Genomic DNA, 16,862 nt, shown 5'->3' with positions numbered 1-16,862 from the left:
CTCTCTCTCTTGCTTCCTGTCACCATGTGATCTGCTTGTACCCGCCAGCTGCCTGCCACTTTCCACCGTGAGTAGTAGCAGCCTGAGGCCTGTGCTAGATGCAGCTGTCCCAGAATCGTAAGCCAAATAAACCTCTGTTCTTTATAAGTTACCCAGTCTCAGATATTTCTGTTATAGGAACACAAAAATGGACTAATACAGTATGTACATATCCTGTTGGTTCTGTTTCTCTGAAGAACCTGACTAATACAGTGGGCATCACTGATCTCATAATCAGTTTTGGTCATCTCAAAGATATTTGTTTGACTGGAAATAGTTATTAATTCAATCCTGCAGTTACCAGCATGTAGCTTCTTCCACCTTCTAGTCTCTGAAGTGCAGGATTCTTTACCTGAGAGGTGTGACTCCAGGTTGAAGCTCACTTTCCTTTTCTCTTTATGTAGCCTCCACCTTCCATCCTTATCCATATGTGGAGGTGGAATCAGTTAAAATGAACATTAAAGAGAACCTCAAAAAGGAAATGAATAACCACAGGCTTGTATGATGAGCATGTGATGGAAGAAGGATCAGGGCTGGAAAGGCCAGAAATCATGGAGAGATTGTGTATATATGTACACACACAATTGTATATATATATACACACACATATATACATATATGTGTATATATACACACACACACGTGTGTGTGTGTGTGTGTGTGTGTGTATGACATGCAGTGTCATGCTTTTTAAGCCCCTGTAGGCAGGTAACATTCTCTCCTACTAGCTGCCTCTTTGAGGCATAAATTGCTGGGCCACCCAAGGCAGGGTGATTTTTGAAAACTTAGGGAACACCTTGACTCTACTGAACTGTTCATTAACACCATTAGTATCCTTTTCCTGACTCTTTAACTCATCCTGGCCTGCTTCAATTCTTGGTCCTAGAACTGCTGCAAGTCCAGAAGTTGCAATAGCTTAGGAATATTTCTGAGAAGGTATGAAAACAGGGCTTTGGAATCTGACTTAGCTGGAGTAAGGGTACTTCTCATTCATTAGTTAAATCATTTTGTGTTTAAGTTGTATTTAGATACCAGTGAGTGGAATTTCAAAGGACATTTCAGCATTTAAGAATACTGAAGTGGTGTACAGATAGTACCATATGTCCATGTGAGACCCTCTAAAAGGCAATTATAAGGGTATTTGGAAATACTAAAAAATGTTTATATAGATAAACAAATTTATGTACCTCAGTCTGAGAGAAAGATATTTTAAGCAAATGTTATGGGCAATATATCAAGGTACTTCAAACACTCATTGAATACCAGTAATGGGTATTCTGCTTTAGAGTGTGAGGGTAGTTTGTATGAGACATTTGTCATGGAGAACCAGGGTTGGTTAGGCTGATCTGGCTGGCCAGGCTTCTTCAGTTTCACTCCTGGTAATCCATGACTCATTTGAAGAGAATGACCTCAGATAGCAGAAGATTGTTTTTGATTGAGGATATACAAGGGAACTTCAAAAAGTTTGTGGAAAAATAGAATTAAATGATAATATGAATCATTCCACAAACTTTTTGAAGTACCCTTGTATGAGTGGATTTGCTTCATTTTAGGATCCTCCAAATTAACACAGTTAACCTCTCTTTCACCTTTCAAACCCTACACTCAACAAATAAAACAACAAGAAATCTCTACAGTATAGTGGCCTGGCCAAAATATAGGGAAGTAGTAGGGGCAGGAGAAAAATGCAGTCACATGCATCAAAAAGATAGATAGCAATTTGTGCCCCTTATGAAAGAATCAATTGAATTATATGCTTGCATTTTGTTAATTAACTGCAGCCTCTATTGTATTCAGAGGCATTAGCTCTTTGGTGGTAGTTCTGTGTATAGAGGAAGGAAAAAAATCTGCTGTCAAGAGTAGCCTTCCTTCTTACTTGCTCTCTTATCTTTTGCATTTACTTTATGTAGTAGCTATAGCCGAATGAATAGCCCTCAACAGGAAAAATCACTGGTCTGTTAGTAAGATAAATGAACTGAGTATTAGAGATTTTTGAGAGAATTGCTTTGTGGAGACACAGAAATATCTGTTAAGTATAGAAGTATACCATGTTGAATTAGTCCGTGGGAGTTTTTAGGTTTATCCCCTGAAATTCCTTCTTATCTCTGGGCCCCAAGCTTTGTAAAGCCTGCTTAGGAAGTATATGCATGTGGAACCAATGTGATAACCTTGAGGTGTGTAGGAATGTGTTATCAATAAATAATACTGAACATTAATTGGAGAAGATTGAGGTTCCCACAGTGCTTTATTTGTGGGGTTTTTGTTGTTATATGATTGTATTAGTGTGGTCACTAAAATGCTTGCAAGTTAAGGCTAATGGCTTTATTTTCAGAAAGCTTGATTGTTGATCATAGAAACAAACATAGAAGGCTCCCAAAGAGAGATCTTTTTCTAAAGCTCTTTGATGCTGACAACATAAATAAGGCAAGGATTCCTTTTAAAGTGATGAAAGCCAGTGTGCTGTGAAATCTTATGATGGAAACATTTTATCAGTGCATTTCATCTTTTTTGAAAGGGACACAACAGATTTTCTTGTATGACTTGAGAATTAAACAGAATCAGTTTAGCATTTAACACTGTAACACAGAGGTCATATAATTTTTGGTCCTCAGGGGATATATTGGAACTCAGAACCTGACAAGAATGGCTCTTCAGAATCATCACAGATTAATTAAGAAGAGAAAAACTAGGTGTCTGGCTAGGCTACTGCAAGGCTACAACTAAGGCCTGGAATCCTGCTCACAGCACCAATTGTCTAGCTCTTAATCCTGTTTGTGACACCAATTGTAAAGCTAGGTGACCACGCTAGCTGTTGCAGCTCTTTTACCTGCTGGTAGTCCTGCACCAACTGGGCCAATGGTTGAGCTAGGGCTGGGTCTGGAGCTCCCAGACTCCTCAAGCCCATTCACAGACAGAGCCACAAACCATTCACATGCCAGGCTGGGTCACCAGACCCCTTCACATAGGTCTATAAGCTAGATAACCAGCCACATGGTCCTTGGAAGCTGCAGATCTGGAAAAAAACGGCTACGCAGGGCGGTCACCTGAGGCAGCAAAACACCAGCCAAAGCAGTGCAGCCTTCCAGGCGCACCCACTCCACCCACACAATGTTTACCAAACGACCCTGAACCGACTCCGAGGTGAGGGGAACCTGACCAAATTGTTCCATTTTCCCAGCACTAGGAATAAAAAAAGGAACACTTTCCTTTCTCTTAAGTTTCTAATATTCTTTTATAGAAAGAACTTTTGACAAAGACGTAAGAGGCAAAACTATAAAACTCTTAGAAGAAAAACTAGGGGCAAAGAATCATGACATTTGATTTGGCAGTGATTTCTTAGATATAACACCAAAAACATAGGCAACAAAAAAAATAGATAAGTTAGACTTCATGAAACTTAAAAACTTTTGTGCACCAAAGGACATCATCAAGAGAGTAAAAAGGCAACCCATGGAATGGAAGAAAATATTTTCAAATCATACGTCTAAGGAATTGGTATCCAGAATATATGAATTATTCTTACAGCTCAACAGCAAAACAAACAACCCACTTAAAAAATGGACAAAGGACTTGATAGACATTTTACCAAGGAAGATATACAAGTGGAAAGAGCAAACCTAAAAACTCCCAAGGACTAATTCAACAGGATACGGTTACCATTAGGGAAATGCAAATCAAAATTGCAATGAGATACCACTTCACACCCATTAGGGTGACTATTACAAAACAAACAAACAAACAGAAAATGACAAGTGTTGACAAGAATGTGGAGAAATTGGAACCTTTGCACATTGCAGGTAGGGATGTGAAATGGTATAGCCACTGTGGAAAATGTTATGGTGAGTCCTTAAAAAATTTAATGTAGAATTATATAATCCAACAATTCTACTTATGGGTATATACCCAAAAGAGGTGAAAGCAGACACTCAGATATTTGTACACTCATGTTTATAGCAGCATTATTCACAATAACCAGAAAGGTAGAAAGTAATGCAAGTGTCCATTAACAGATCAACGGATAAACAAAATGTGGTGTATACATGCAGTGGAATATTATTTAGCCATAAAAAGGAAGGAAATACAGATACATGCTACAACATGGATGAACCTCAAAGGCATTTTACCAAGTGAATACAGCAGGTCACAAAATGACAAATACTTGTATGAACTCATATTGTATACTTTTATGAAATCCATAGTGTAGTCAAATTAATACAAACAGAATGTAGAATGGTGGTTGCTATGGGTGGGGGGAGAGGGAAATGAAGAGTTAGTATTAATGGGTATGGAGTTTCAGTTTGGGGAGATCAAAAAGTTCTGGAGATGGACAGTGGTGATGGTTGCACAACAATGTGAATGAATGTACTTATTGCTGCAGAACTGTACACTTAAAAATGGTTAAGATGGTAAAATTTATGTGTAATTTACCACAATAAAAAAAGAACTAAGAATAACAAGAATTATCTTAAATGTTTTTCTTCCTAGCAACATCAAGATGAAACAGAAAAAAGTCAAGCTCTGTTACAGTAAGTATATGAATTTTTGGCTTCAAAAATTTATATTGTAGGTTCTTTTTGTCATTTTGCACACCTGATATTTTCTTAAGAGTTTTAGAATTATTTTATATTTTCGAATAATTGCTTCTTTAGCAGCATAATATATGTTATTTTACAAACATTCTAGAAATGTTTCATTTCATAAGAAAGATTGAATCATATTAAGGTAATCTGAATCTCTATTAATATTATTTTAAAAGTGAATTTATAGCATAGCATGAAGGAAGAATTTGTAGAGCATATTGAAAGTAGACTTTTATACAACTATTATACTTTAAGAGACTACCCTTTTAGTTCTTTTAAAACAGTGGTTCTCAAAGTATGGTCCGTGGACCCCCTTGGGAGTCCGTGAATTTCTTTTAGAGGGTCTGTGAAATCAAAACTATTTTCATAATAATACTAAAATATTATTTGCCTATTTCATGGTGTTTATATTTACATTTGCACTGGCAGTGCAAATGTAATCAGGAATCAGGGTCATGGAGACAAACAATACTAGTAATCATTGTGTTTTGCACTGCCATGTATTTGCAGTTAAAAAAAAAAAAGGGCAGTTTGTCACCTCTCACAGAGATGCAAAAGATTACTCAGAGCCCATGTATTCAGAGCAATAAGAAGCCCGAAGGTACTGCAGCCAGGGAAAACTCCTTTAAGAGAGAGCCCAGGCACAGCCCTGAGTCAGGTTTTGCTTTAGTTTTTATTGTAAAGACAAGAAAGTTATAGAAGAAAAACAGGTGGTTAATCAATCATAGTGAAAACATAAACAAACTGGCTACATGACAATCCTCATTAAAGCAGATGTAACTTAAAATAGTTCAAGCAATTTACCATCCAAAGGATGGTAAAGCTATGAGACCTACAAAAAGAAACAATGAGATAATCACCATAGTGTTTAGCTCCCCAAGAAACTCAAAGAAACAGCTTAGAGCGAGATGCGGAATGTCCCCCAAGCACTAACTACCAAAATATCCTTGAAGATTTTAGCTCACATACTTTCCCATCATCAAGGTTTAGCTGCACCAAGGGCAACTGCCCCCAAAGCAATCACCTTTTGCTGTGATTATCTACATCAAAGGTTTTAGTCCTGTGAAAGTTTTCTGGCCTTTTCCAATCTTAGCATTTCTACATGTTTTCCTAAAGAGTTGGGCTTTGGTCCCCTGAGCTAGAGGCTCTGGCCTTAAATACAGGACTTTGGTCCTTCTATGCTACAGGCTAAACTAAGGACTTTGGTCCTCTACACTACAGGACTTTGGCCCTGTGAAATGCATGTGTTTTATTTCTATTTCATTAATCTCAATATCCTCCACAGCAGTTTTTCTTAAGAATGTATTCAATGGAGCAGAAAAGTTATTTTTATTGTCACCACCCTTGAGTGTGTGTGTGTGCGTGTGTGTGTGTATTTTAAATATTCTGTATGATGAAATGTAAAGTATACTCAAAGTACTTTCGTGCTTATTAAAGTGTGATGGCTGTCTTGAGGAAAGCAAGCACTTGGGTGCTTGAGTTTTACGAAAACTAGTTTTGTCTTTTGTTTTTGTTTTTAACTTGAAAGAATAACTGACAGACATGGGTATATGGCAGACATTTTCTTGAAAAATGAAGCTGATCACTTCAAAGAAAACAGTTGATAGTATTTGTTGCCAGTAAAAAATTCAAGCTTTTGAGTTAGAATTCTGGAAAACTTGTATCTACCACTTTGACCTTGATAGCTTTCCAATACTTAAAATTTTCTGGTGAGATCACTGGTACTATTTACAAAGTGATTTTTTTCTATGTTTTATATGAAATGTGTCAACATTAGGAGGATCTGCATAGCTCATGAATCAGTATTTTCTAAAAGACTGAAGCCTGGTGTTATAGAATGATGCACAGGTGAAAAGTCCATTTAAAGTGCATGATAGACCAGTGGGTTTTAATGTAACAGATTACAAAAAGTTCATGAATTTTGTTCAGTTTCTACATTTTAAGTAACTTTTAAGAAACTTATGGCTTGTAGAATTTTGGTGTATCGGAAAAGAATACCCACAATTTTGGATATTGAAAAAATATCCAGAATTATCCAGAAAGGCTACTGAAATACTCCTCCCTTTTCTGACTCCATATCTGTGTGAAGCTATATTTTTGTTATATACTTCAAACAAAATATATGGCAACAGATGGAATGCAATACAGATATAAGGTGGTACCCATCTTCTATTAAGCCATATATTAAAGGGATTTTTAAAAATGTGAAACACTGCAACTTTTCTCACTAATTTTTTTTCTTTTAGGAAAATATAATAATTTTTAATAAAAATATATTAACATGTTATTGGATTATTAGTGTCATTTAAAATTAATAAACATTTAAATTTTTTCATTTTAATTTCTATATTTAAATATAAATAAATATATGCCACACAAACAAAAACTCTTTAGGATCCTCAATAATTTTTGAGGGTAAAGGAGTCCAAAGATGAAAAAGTTTGAGAACCACTGTTGTAAAATAACACTTTTACCCAATATACCAGAATATAAATATATTTACAAAAATGGAAAAAAGAAAAAATGAAGAAAGCCTAATGTAGCATCCATTATTTCACTGCCCAGAGAACCATTGTTAACATTTTGATACATTTTCTTTTAGGCCTTATATGAAAATACCTCAAAAAGTTCATGAAAAAATAGAATTAAAAGATAATACAAGTCTTTACATGAACTTTTTGAAGTAAGCTCATGTATATTTTTGGTTTTGTTTATATTTTCTACTGAATTGGGATCATTCTGCAGATAGTTTTGTATCCTGTTTTTAAGTAAGTTTATCATAGTTACTTTCTCATATCATTAGTGTTTTTTAAAAACATGAATTTTAATGGCCTCATAATATTTCACTGTATGACTGACTATACTATAATTCATTTAATCATTGCTCTGGTATAGGGCATTCAGGTTGTATGCAGTCATGCCTAATGTAAATAAGTATTTTTAATAATTTAGATGAAGCTTTGCTCTGTTTTCAGACTTATGTCTTAAAATCTCTTTTGCAATTAAGGGAAAAAATTCTGTTGTTGACTCAAACTATATGGGTTTATTTGATTTCAATCGGCTTGTTCTCAAAGAATCAAATTTTAGGGGGAAAAATCAGCATTCTTTTGTAGTTGCCTCATAGAAGTTATCATTCGGTATGAGTAGTTTTATTTCCATTTTCAAGATAGCTTATATTGATTATCTCTGTTTTTAGACAGGAGAGAATGCTCAATTCATTATTCTTGCTTAGGATTCAAGTAGCTATGCCTGGTGCATAAAAACTGCTCTTAAAACAGCTAGAACAAGAGGCTTTTTTTTTTTTTAAAGGAAGGTATCTTGATTGCATTTATGCAGTAAATTAGGCTGAGAAAATAAAAAAGCTGATTGCCTTTCTTTAATCAACTTTTAGTTATCCAAGGGCAGATGATCAAAATTGCAGATTAGGCATGACCCTTATTTTGCTTTCAACCTCTTCCCTTCGGTATTTCCTGTCTTTTCTCCTGTGAAATACAAGGATGATAAATAATGTCTGAGAAATTTCTTATTAGTGACTTTTACTTATTTCTAAAACTGTATGACAAACTATCAGTGTATTTGAGGATGTAGATAGACAAACTACATAATTCAGGATCATTTTCTCCCTAACCCTACTACCCCTGTTTGGCAAACAATCATCTCCAAAATTGCTCTCAGACCTAAATGTAGTTTAACTTGTTTATACTCCTGAATTCATCTATTAATTTTTCATCCCTCTACTTCATGTTTGCAATCAGTTGAAGTGTAAATGTTAATAAATTGGTAGTAATTGTAAAAATAATTGGAATGATGTCGCAAAAAAAAAAATACCCTATTTGGAAAGACTTTTATTTTATTTATTTATTTATTTTTATTTTTATTTTGTGACCGGTAAGGGGATCGCAACCCTTGGTGTGCTGTCGCCTGCACCGCGCTCAGCCAGTGAGCACAACAGCCATCCCTATATAGGATTTGAACCCACGGCCTTGGCGCTCCCAGTGCCGCACTCTCCCAAGTGAGCCACAGGGTTGGCCCTGGAAAGACTTTTAAATGAAAAGTTTAAATTGTATTCAAATGAGAAATGGTGTTTTTTTCTTTGCATTTTAAATTTTATTTTTATTTATTAATTGATTGATTTTTTTTTTTTAGGCCAATAAAAAATTGTCCAATGTTCAATGGGTCATTTTCCCAGGCTGGACTTTCACTGAACCACCAAAATATTGGAGGTAAGTTTTCATGGGTAGAGTCATATAAGGAAAATTTGTCTTTGCCTAAAATAGAAGGCTTAGATATGGGTTTATTTACAACTAGGCTGGTCTACCATACATTTTTAAATATGAAGTCGAGGACTCCATCTCAGTCGAGTGCGTGCTGATCAGAGAGGTGCCCAGCCAGAGAGGCCCAAGATCCGCAGAGACTATGCGCCCTGCAGTGCCAGCGCGCGACCCAGCAGGTAGGCCTCGCCACCACCACCCGAATCCATCCCCAGCCTGGCCAAGTGCACGCCGATCAGAAAGGCACCCAGCTGGAGAGGCCCAAGATCCGCGGAGACTAAGTGCCCTGTGGTGCCAGCATGCGACCCAGCAGGTAGACCTCGCTACCGACACCTGACTCCATCCCCAGCCCGGCCAAGTGCGCACTGACAAGAGAGGCGGCTCCCTGGAGAGGCCCAAGACCTGAGGCACCAGTGGGCAACTGAGCAGACACTGAGGCAGCAGTACCAAATTGGCAGCCCCAGCAGCATCCTAGCCAGACAATAGTGTTGAACCAGTGGACCATGAAATCCCCTGCCACAATGACTAAACATCAAAGGAAAGATACCAGAAATATGAAAAATCAAGAAAGTACACCACCAAAGGGTAATAGCTCTCAAACTCTAGATCCTATAGAACAAGAAGCCCATGAAATGTCTGATAAGGAATTTCAAGGGATAATTCTAAGGCAACTAAATGAGATACAAGAAAACTCAGCTAGACAACACAATGAAACGAGGAAAAGTATACAGGACCTGAAAGAAGAAATGTATAAGGAAATCAATGCCCTGAAAAAGAATGTACCAGAGCTTGCCAAGCTGAAGAATTTATTCAACGAAATAAAAAATACAACAGAGAGTTTAACCAGAAGGCTTGCAGAAGCAGAAGACAGAACTTCTGACCTTGAAGATGGGCTGTTTAAAATAACACAGGCAGACAAAATAAAAAAGAAAAAAGAATTAAAAACATTGAAGAAAATCTAAGAGAGATATCAGACAACTTTAAGTGCTCAAATATCCAAATCATGGGTATTCCAGAAGGGGAGGAAAAAGGAGATTGCATTGAAAACATATTCAACAAAATATTGGCAGAAAACTTCCCAGGTATAGGAAAAGACACAGATCTTCAGATTCAGGAAGCTCAAAGAGCCCCAAACATATTTGATGGAGTTTGGATGTGTTGTCCCCTCCTAAACTCATGGAAATATGATCTCCAAAGGGGCAGTGTTGGAAACTAATTGAGTTATGGGGGTGGATCCCTCATGAATGGATTAATGCTCTCCCTGGGGGAGGGGGGATTAATGAGTGAGTTCTCATTCAATTAAGTCCCGCGAGAGCTTGTTGCTTAAAAAAGACCCTGGCACCTTCTCTCTCTCTCTTGCTTCCTCTTACCATGTGATCTGCTTGTACCCGCCAGCTGCCTGCCACTATAAAGACTCACATAGACTAAGAGTGAAAGGATGGAAAAAGATTTGCCATGCAAACGGAATGAAAAACAAGCTGAGGTAGCTATTCTTATATCTGATAAAGTAGATTTTAAACTAAAAACCGTAAAAAGAGATAATGAGGGCCACTACATAATGATAAAAGGATTGATCCATCAAGAAGACATAATAATCATAAATATGTACGCACCCAATGTTGGAGCAGCCAGATTTATAAAGCAAACTCTATTAGACCTAAAGAAGGAAATAGACACTAATACCATAATAGCAGGGGACCTGAACACCCCACTATCAATATTGGACAGATCATCTAGGCAAAGAATCAGCAGAGAAACACAAGATCTAAGCAACACTCCAGACCAATTGTACTTGGCAGATATCTACAGAACATTCCATCCAACAACCTCAGAATATTCATTCTTCTCATCAGCACATGAATCATTCTCCAGGATAGATCACATGTTAGGTCACAAATCAAGTCTCAACAAATTCAAAAAAATTGGAATTATCCCATGTATTTTTTCAGACCACAATGGATTAAAATTAGAAATCAATAACAAATGAAATTCTGGAAGCTATACAAACACATGAAAATTAAACAGCTTTCTACTTAATGACTTGTGGGTCCAAGAAGAAATCAAATAGGAAATCAAAAAATTTATTGAAACTAATGAAAACAATGATACAGCATACCAAAACCTGTGGGATACTGCAAAAGCAGTACTAAGGGGGAAATTTATTGCATTGAATGCTCACCTCAGAAGAATGGAAAGACGGCAAGGGAACAACCTAACACTTCACCTTAAAGAACTAGAAAAACAAGAGCAATCCAAACCCAATGTTAGCAGACAAAAAGAAATCATTAAGATCAGAGCAGAACTATATGAAATAGAAACCCCAAAAATGATAGAAAAGATCAATGAATCAAGAAGTTGGTTTTTGGAAAAGATAAATAAAATTGACAAACCATTAGCACAGCTAACTAAAAAAAGAAGAGAGAAGACCCAAATAACAAAAATTAGAAATGAAAAAGGTGATATTACAACTGATATGTCTGAAATACAAGGAATCATTTGAGAGTACTATAAACAACTATATGCCAACAAAATTGAAAATCTGGAGGAAATGGATAAATTTCTGGACACACACAAACTACCAAAACTGAGCCAAGAAGACGTATAGACCAATAACAATAAAAGAGATTGAAGCTGTTATCAGAAGTCTCAGGACCAGATGGATTCACAGCAGAATTTTACCAAACATTCAAAGAGGAATTGACACCAATTATCTACAAGCTACTCCAAAAGATTGAAACAGAAGCAGTTCTCCCAAACTCATTCTATGAAGCAAACATCACCCTGATACTCAAACCAGGTAAAGATACAACTAAAAAAGAAAACTACAGGCCAATATCCTTGATGAATGTAGATGCAAAAATCCTCAATAAAATAATATCTAACAGAATACAGCAACACATATGCAAAATTATACACCATGATCAAGTGGGATTCATCCCAGGGATGCAAGGTTGGTTCAACATACACAAATCAATAATGTGATACACCATATTAATAAAATCAAACACAAGGACCGTGTGATCATCTCTATAGATGCTGAAAAAGCATTTGATAAAATTCAACACTCGTTCATGATAAAGACTCTCTACAAGTTAGGTATAGATGGAAAGTATCTCAACATAATTAAAGCCATATATGATAAACCCACTGCCAATATCATCTTGAATGGGGAAAAGCTGAAAGCTTTTCCTTTAAGAGCAGGAACTAGACAAGGATGCCCACTCTCACCACTCCTATTCAATATAGTGTTGGAAGTACTAGCCAGAGCAATCAGAGCAGAGAAGGAAATAAAGGGCATCCAGATTGGAAAAGATGAAGTCAAACTGTCCCTCTTTGCAGATGACATGATCTTATATACTGGACAGCCTAAAACCTCTACAGAAAAACTCTTGGAATTGATAAATGATTTCAGAAAAGTAGCAGGATACAAAATCAACACACAAAAATCAGTAGCATTTCTATTCTCCAATAGTGAACACACAGAAAGAGAAATCAAGGAAACCTGCCGATTTACAATAGCCACCAAAAAAATAAAATACTTAGGAATAGAGTTAACCAAGGATGAGAAAAATCTCTATAATGAGAACTACAAACCATTGCTGAGAGAAATTAAAGAGGACAAAAGAAGATGGAACGATATCCCATGCTCTTGGATTGGAAGAATCAACATTGTGAAAATGTCCATAGTATGGAAAGTGATATACAAATTGAATGCAATCCCCTTCAAAATTCCAATGACATTTTTCTCAGAAATGGAAAAAACTATGCAGACATTTATGTGGAATAACAAAAGACCATGCATAGCCAAAGCAATGCTGAGCAATAAAAATAAAGCTGGAGGCATAACACTACCTGACTTTAAGCTATACTACAAAGCTATAATAACCAAAACAGTATGGTACTGGCATAAAAACAGACACACTGATCAATGGAATAGAATAGAGAATCCAGAAATCAACCCACACACCTACAGCCATCTGACCTTTGACAAAGGCACCAAGCCTATACACTGGGGAAGAGGCTGCCTCTTTAGCCAATGGTGCTGGGCTAACTGGATATCCATATGCAGGAGAATGAAACTAGACCCATACCTCTCACCATATAGCAAAATCAACTCAAAATGGATAAAGAATTAAATATACATCCTGAAACAATAAAACTTCTTAAAGAAAACATAGGGGAAACACCTCAGGAAGTAGGACTGGGCACAGACTTCATGAATATGACCCCAAAAGCATGGGCACCAAAAAAAAAATAAACAAATGGGATTATTTCAAACTAAAAAGCTTCTGCACAACAAAAGACAATTAACAGAGTTAAAAGACAACCAAACACAGTGGGAGAAAATATTTGCAAAATATACATCTGACAAAGGATTAATATCCAGAATACACAAGGAACTCAAACAACTTTACAACAAAAAAACAAGTAACCCAATTAAAAAATGGGCAAAAGAGCTAAATAGGCATTTCTCAAGGGAAGATATACGAATGGCCAACAGACACATGAAAAAATGCTCAACATCACTCAGCATTCGGGAATGCAAATCAAAACCACACTGAGATGCCATCTCACCCCAGTTAGGATGGCTAATATCTAAAGGACTGTGAATGATAAATGCTGGCGAGGTTGCGGAGAAAAGGGAACTCTCATACATTGTTGGTGGGACTGCAAAATGGTGCAGCCTCTATGGAAAATGGTATGGAGGTTCCTCAAACAACTGCAGATAGATCTACCATATGACCCAGCTATCCCACTGCTGGGAATATACCCAGAGGAATGGAAATCATCATGCCAAAGGGATACCTGTACTCCCATGTTTATTGAAGCACTATTCACAATAGCCAAGAGTTGGAACCAGCCCTAATGTCCATCATCAGATGAGTGGATATGGAAAATGTGGTATATCTACACAATGGAATACTACTCTGCTATAAAAAAGAATGAAATACTGCCATTTGCAGCAACATGGATGGACCTCGAGAGAATTATATTAAGTGAAACAAGTCAGGAACAGAAAGAGACATATCACGTGTTCTCACTTATTTGTGGGAGCTAAAAATTAAGAAGTAAATACACAACCTTGGGGGGGGAGGGAAGAAGACACAACAATTACAATTCCTTGAAGTTGATCCCACAAATGAACAGAAAGGAGGTTGTTGGGCGGGAGGGAGGAGAGGGAAGAGGAAGGGAGGTTTCGGTAATGGGCCACAATAATCAACCACACTGTATATTGACAATATAAAATAAAATAAAATAAAAAATAAAAATAAATAAAAATAAAAATATAATAAATTCATGGACATTTAAAATTAAATTTCTACACACTGTTCTCAAAATGTACTTAAGGAATAGAACATGAAATAATTTTTCAAAATCAAAATATCGTAACATTTGCTCAGGACAAATTACTGAATAAAAATAAATTTCCGTAAAAAGTAAATAAATAAATGTGAAATCAATGTTGCTATTGACCTTGGATCCTGCTGCAGAGAATTCCCTTGGGAAAAGCAGCTCAAGTACAATGAGTACCTGCTACTCCAAATGTCTACTCCTTTGACTTGTGATTTTGGGACCCAAGTTTGAAAACAGTGATTGTTTTCTCTATTCATAACATTCTTTATATATCTCTTATGCCTTTCTTGACTGGCAGGCATACAGGCCACTGTTACCTTGGTTTCAGCTGATTAGAGGATGGTTGTCTTTCTCTTTGAGGTGTCTCCTAGTGACTCTTCCAGAGTGAACATCATGTATGTTGTATCACATTGTAGTAAATATTCATAGTGTTCAATGAAACCTTGTATTATAAAAAAAAGGGCACAAAAATATGATTAAAAAATGGAAAAGAGGGCCGGCCCCGTGGCGCACTCGGGAGAGTATGGTGCTTGGGAGCGCAATGGCGCTGCCGCCGCGAGTTCGGATCCTATATGGGGCTGGCCGGTGCGCTCACTGGCTGAGCATGGTGCGGACAACACCAAGCCAAGGGTTGCGATCCCCTTACCGGTCACAAAAAGACAAAAAAAAAAAAAAAAAATTGGAAAAGATAAATTTCAAACGCTCTATCTTCTTCTGCTCTGTTGTTACTACAACAAAGCAGTACCACTTTTGCCTACTGCCAATTCTTATATGTACTCCTACTGCCTAGATTTTGGTCTGTATTATTACTTATTCATTCTTTTAACAAATATTTATTGAGCCTGGTATGTGCCAGGTGTGTGGGTACTATGAGGGTATGAGTTCTAAATAAACCAGGGATCCTTAAAATATAGCTGATCTGTTTTGGAGCATGAAAATATCATGATGGGTGTGTAACATCCTATCATTGCTGAAAAGCAACGATACTTTTAAGGATGTCTGGGAACAGTGCTGAAAGAATAAAGGGCTAGTTTTGTGGTGCTTTCACTAGCCAATCTGTGACAAATTAAGTAGATGAAAAAAATAATGATTTTTAGTTCATGGGAATAAGTTTGTGAAAAGACCATGAGTTCATAATGATACTCAAAAAATGTTGAGTGTACAAAAGGTTTTCTCAATACAAAAAGAAAAGTGACTATAGTAGGATGTTTAAAAGATTTAATGGCTTTGAGAAATAGAGACCTGCTAATAATGTGCATTTTGTTTTCTTTATTAAATATTTCTTTATTAAATTTTTGTTTGTTTATAAAGCATAGTATTTTTTTGTTTATTACTGTATAAGTAGAGAAGAAAACAGAACTGTGAGTAAGTGAAGCAGTCCTGGAACAAGGTAAGAATTGTACTTAGGAAAGGAAGTACCACCCACACACACAGCACCAGCAGTGATACACAAAAACATAGAAGTGGTGTCTAACTATGTCCCAAGATATTAACCTGATATCCAATTAAGGAGATATTTTTTGCAGAGAGTAGATCATCTCTTAGGAAATAAAATCCTTAGATGGCCCTACTTATCTTGAAGATACTAAATGGCAGATGTCAGTTTCTAGTAATACTGATGGAACAGATCAGTATATGATAACTGAAAGGACAAAAGCTTTTGTAACATTGGCCAAGTAAAACTTAAAGACAGCATTCTGGGGCAAAATATTAGGTTACAAAACATAACCTTTTTGAAGTTTAAGATGCTTACTTATAGTAAAGCCAGATAAGTGGCTGCTTGGCTTTGAATTATCTTGAGAGAAACAGTCAGTTCCATGCCCCAACAAAAAGTCAGGTAGTCGGTAACCCAAATCCTGTCACCTTGGTTGGTACGGGAAGTTATTTGTTTTCTTTTGGGTCTGATATAATTTCTGTAACCCTGGGAAGGTATCAAAATAAATATTACATTAATCTTAAGAGTTATAGGAACAAGTATAGAAATAAAGAAGAATGAATTACACCAATGGTACTGTTATTTTTAGAATTAGTTTAAGAGCAGTAATAAGTTGTACAACTATTGTATTTGTGTGTGCTTTTTGTCTTCTGTATAAAATGTTTGAAATGGTAAAAAGTCATGTTAAATTTCTAGTTTAAGTTGTTTAAAGGAATTTAAGTTTGTAATCGATGTTTAAATGTTAAAGAAACAGTAATTTTCAAGTTTTCATGTCTTAGATACAGAAGTTTAATAAACTAGCCATTAAATAAATGTAAGTATGAATAGTAATTAATGTTCCTCTCCAAATACAAAAGACTTTGTGATTTTTAAAAAGTCGAATCAATGTCAAATAGCCTAATATTATAATTCAGACTATGCCAAATATGTCCTCCAAATTTGGTAAAAACCTATTTAATAGTACCTTTTCCAAGATGTAGTTGTAGATAAACTGAAAGAGTCATGTTTATAAAGCTACAGAGTTACCATATTAGAGGCTGAAGTTCTTTTTTGTAAGGCTGTCTTGAACAATTTGAGATAGGTGTCATGGGTGATATTCCTTTCCTTCCTTACACCCAATCCTAGCACTTACAGAAAAACAGGGTTCCACTATGTCCTGCACATCTCATAGCTCTCACCTCC

The 16,862-nt window shown here is 36.3% G+C and overlaps 1 protein-coding gene across 1 annotated transcript in view; it reads left to right on the top strand.

Moving 5' to 3' along the window:
- The window catches only part of ANKRD31 (ankyrin repeat domain 31), a 148,214-nt gene that overhangs the window by 19,753 nt on the left and 111,599 nt on the right, over positions 1-16,862 (top strand). The window contains exons 4-5 of the mRNA XM_063087604.1: positions 4,525-4,565; positions 8,766-8,842. Of these exons, the coding sequence (XP_062943674.1) occupies positions 4,525-4,565; positions 8,766-8,842 (118 nt within the window). The remainder of the gene's footprint in view (positions 1-4,524; positions 4,566-8,765; positions 8,843-16,862) is intronic.

The sequence above is a fragment of the Cynocephalus volans genome, chromosome 2 (assembly GCF_027409185.1).
Source record: "Cynocephalus volans isolate mCynVol1 chromosome 2, mCynVol1.pri, whole genome shotgun sequence".
NCBI classification, from domain to species: domain Eukaryota; kingdom Metazoa; phylum Chordata; class Mammalia; order Dermoptera; family Cynocephalidae; genus Cynocephalus; species Cynocephalus volans.
This window is presented reverse-complemented; position numbering and strand designations above follow the sequence as displayed.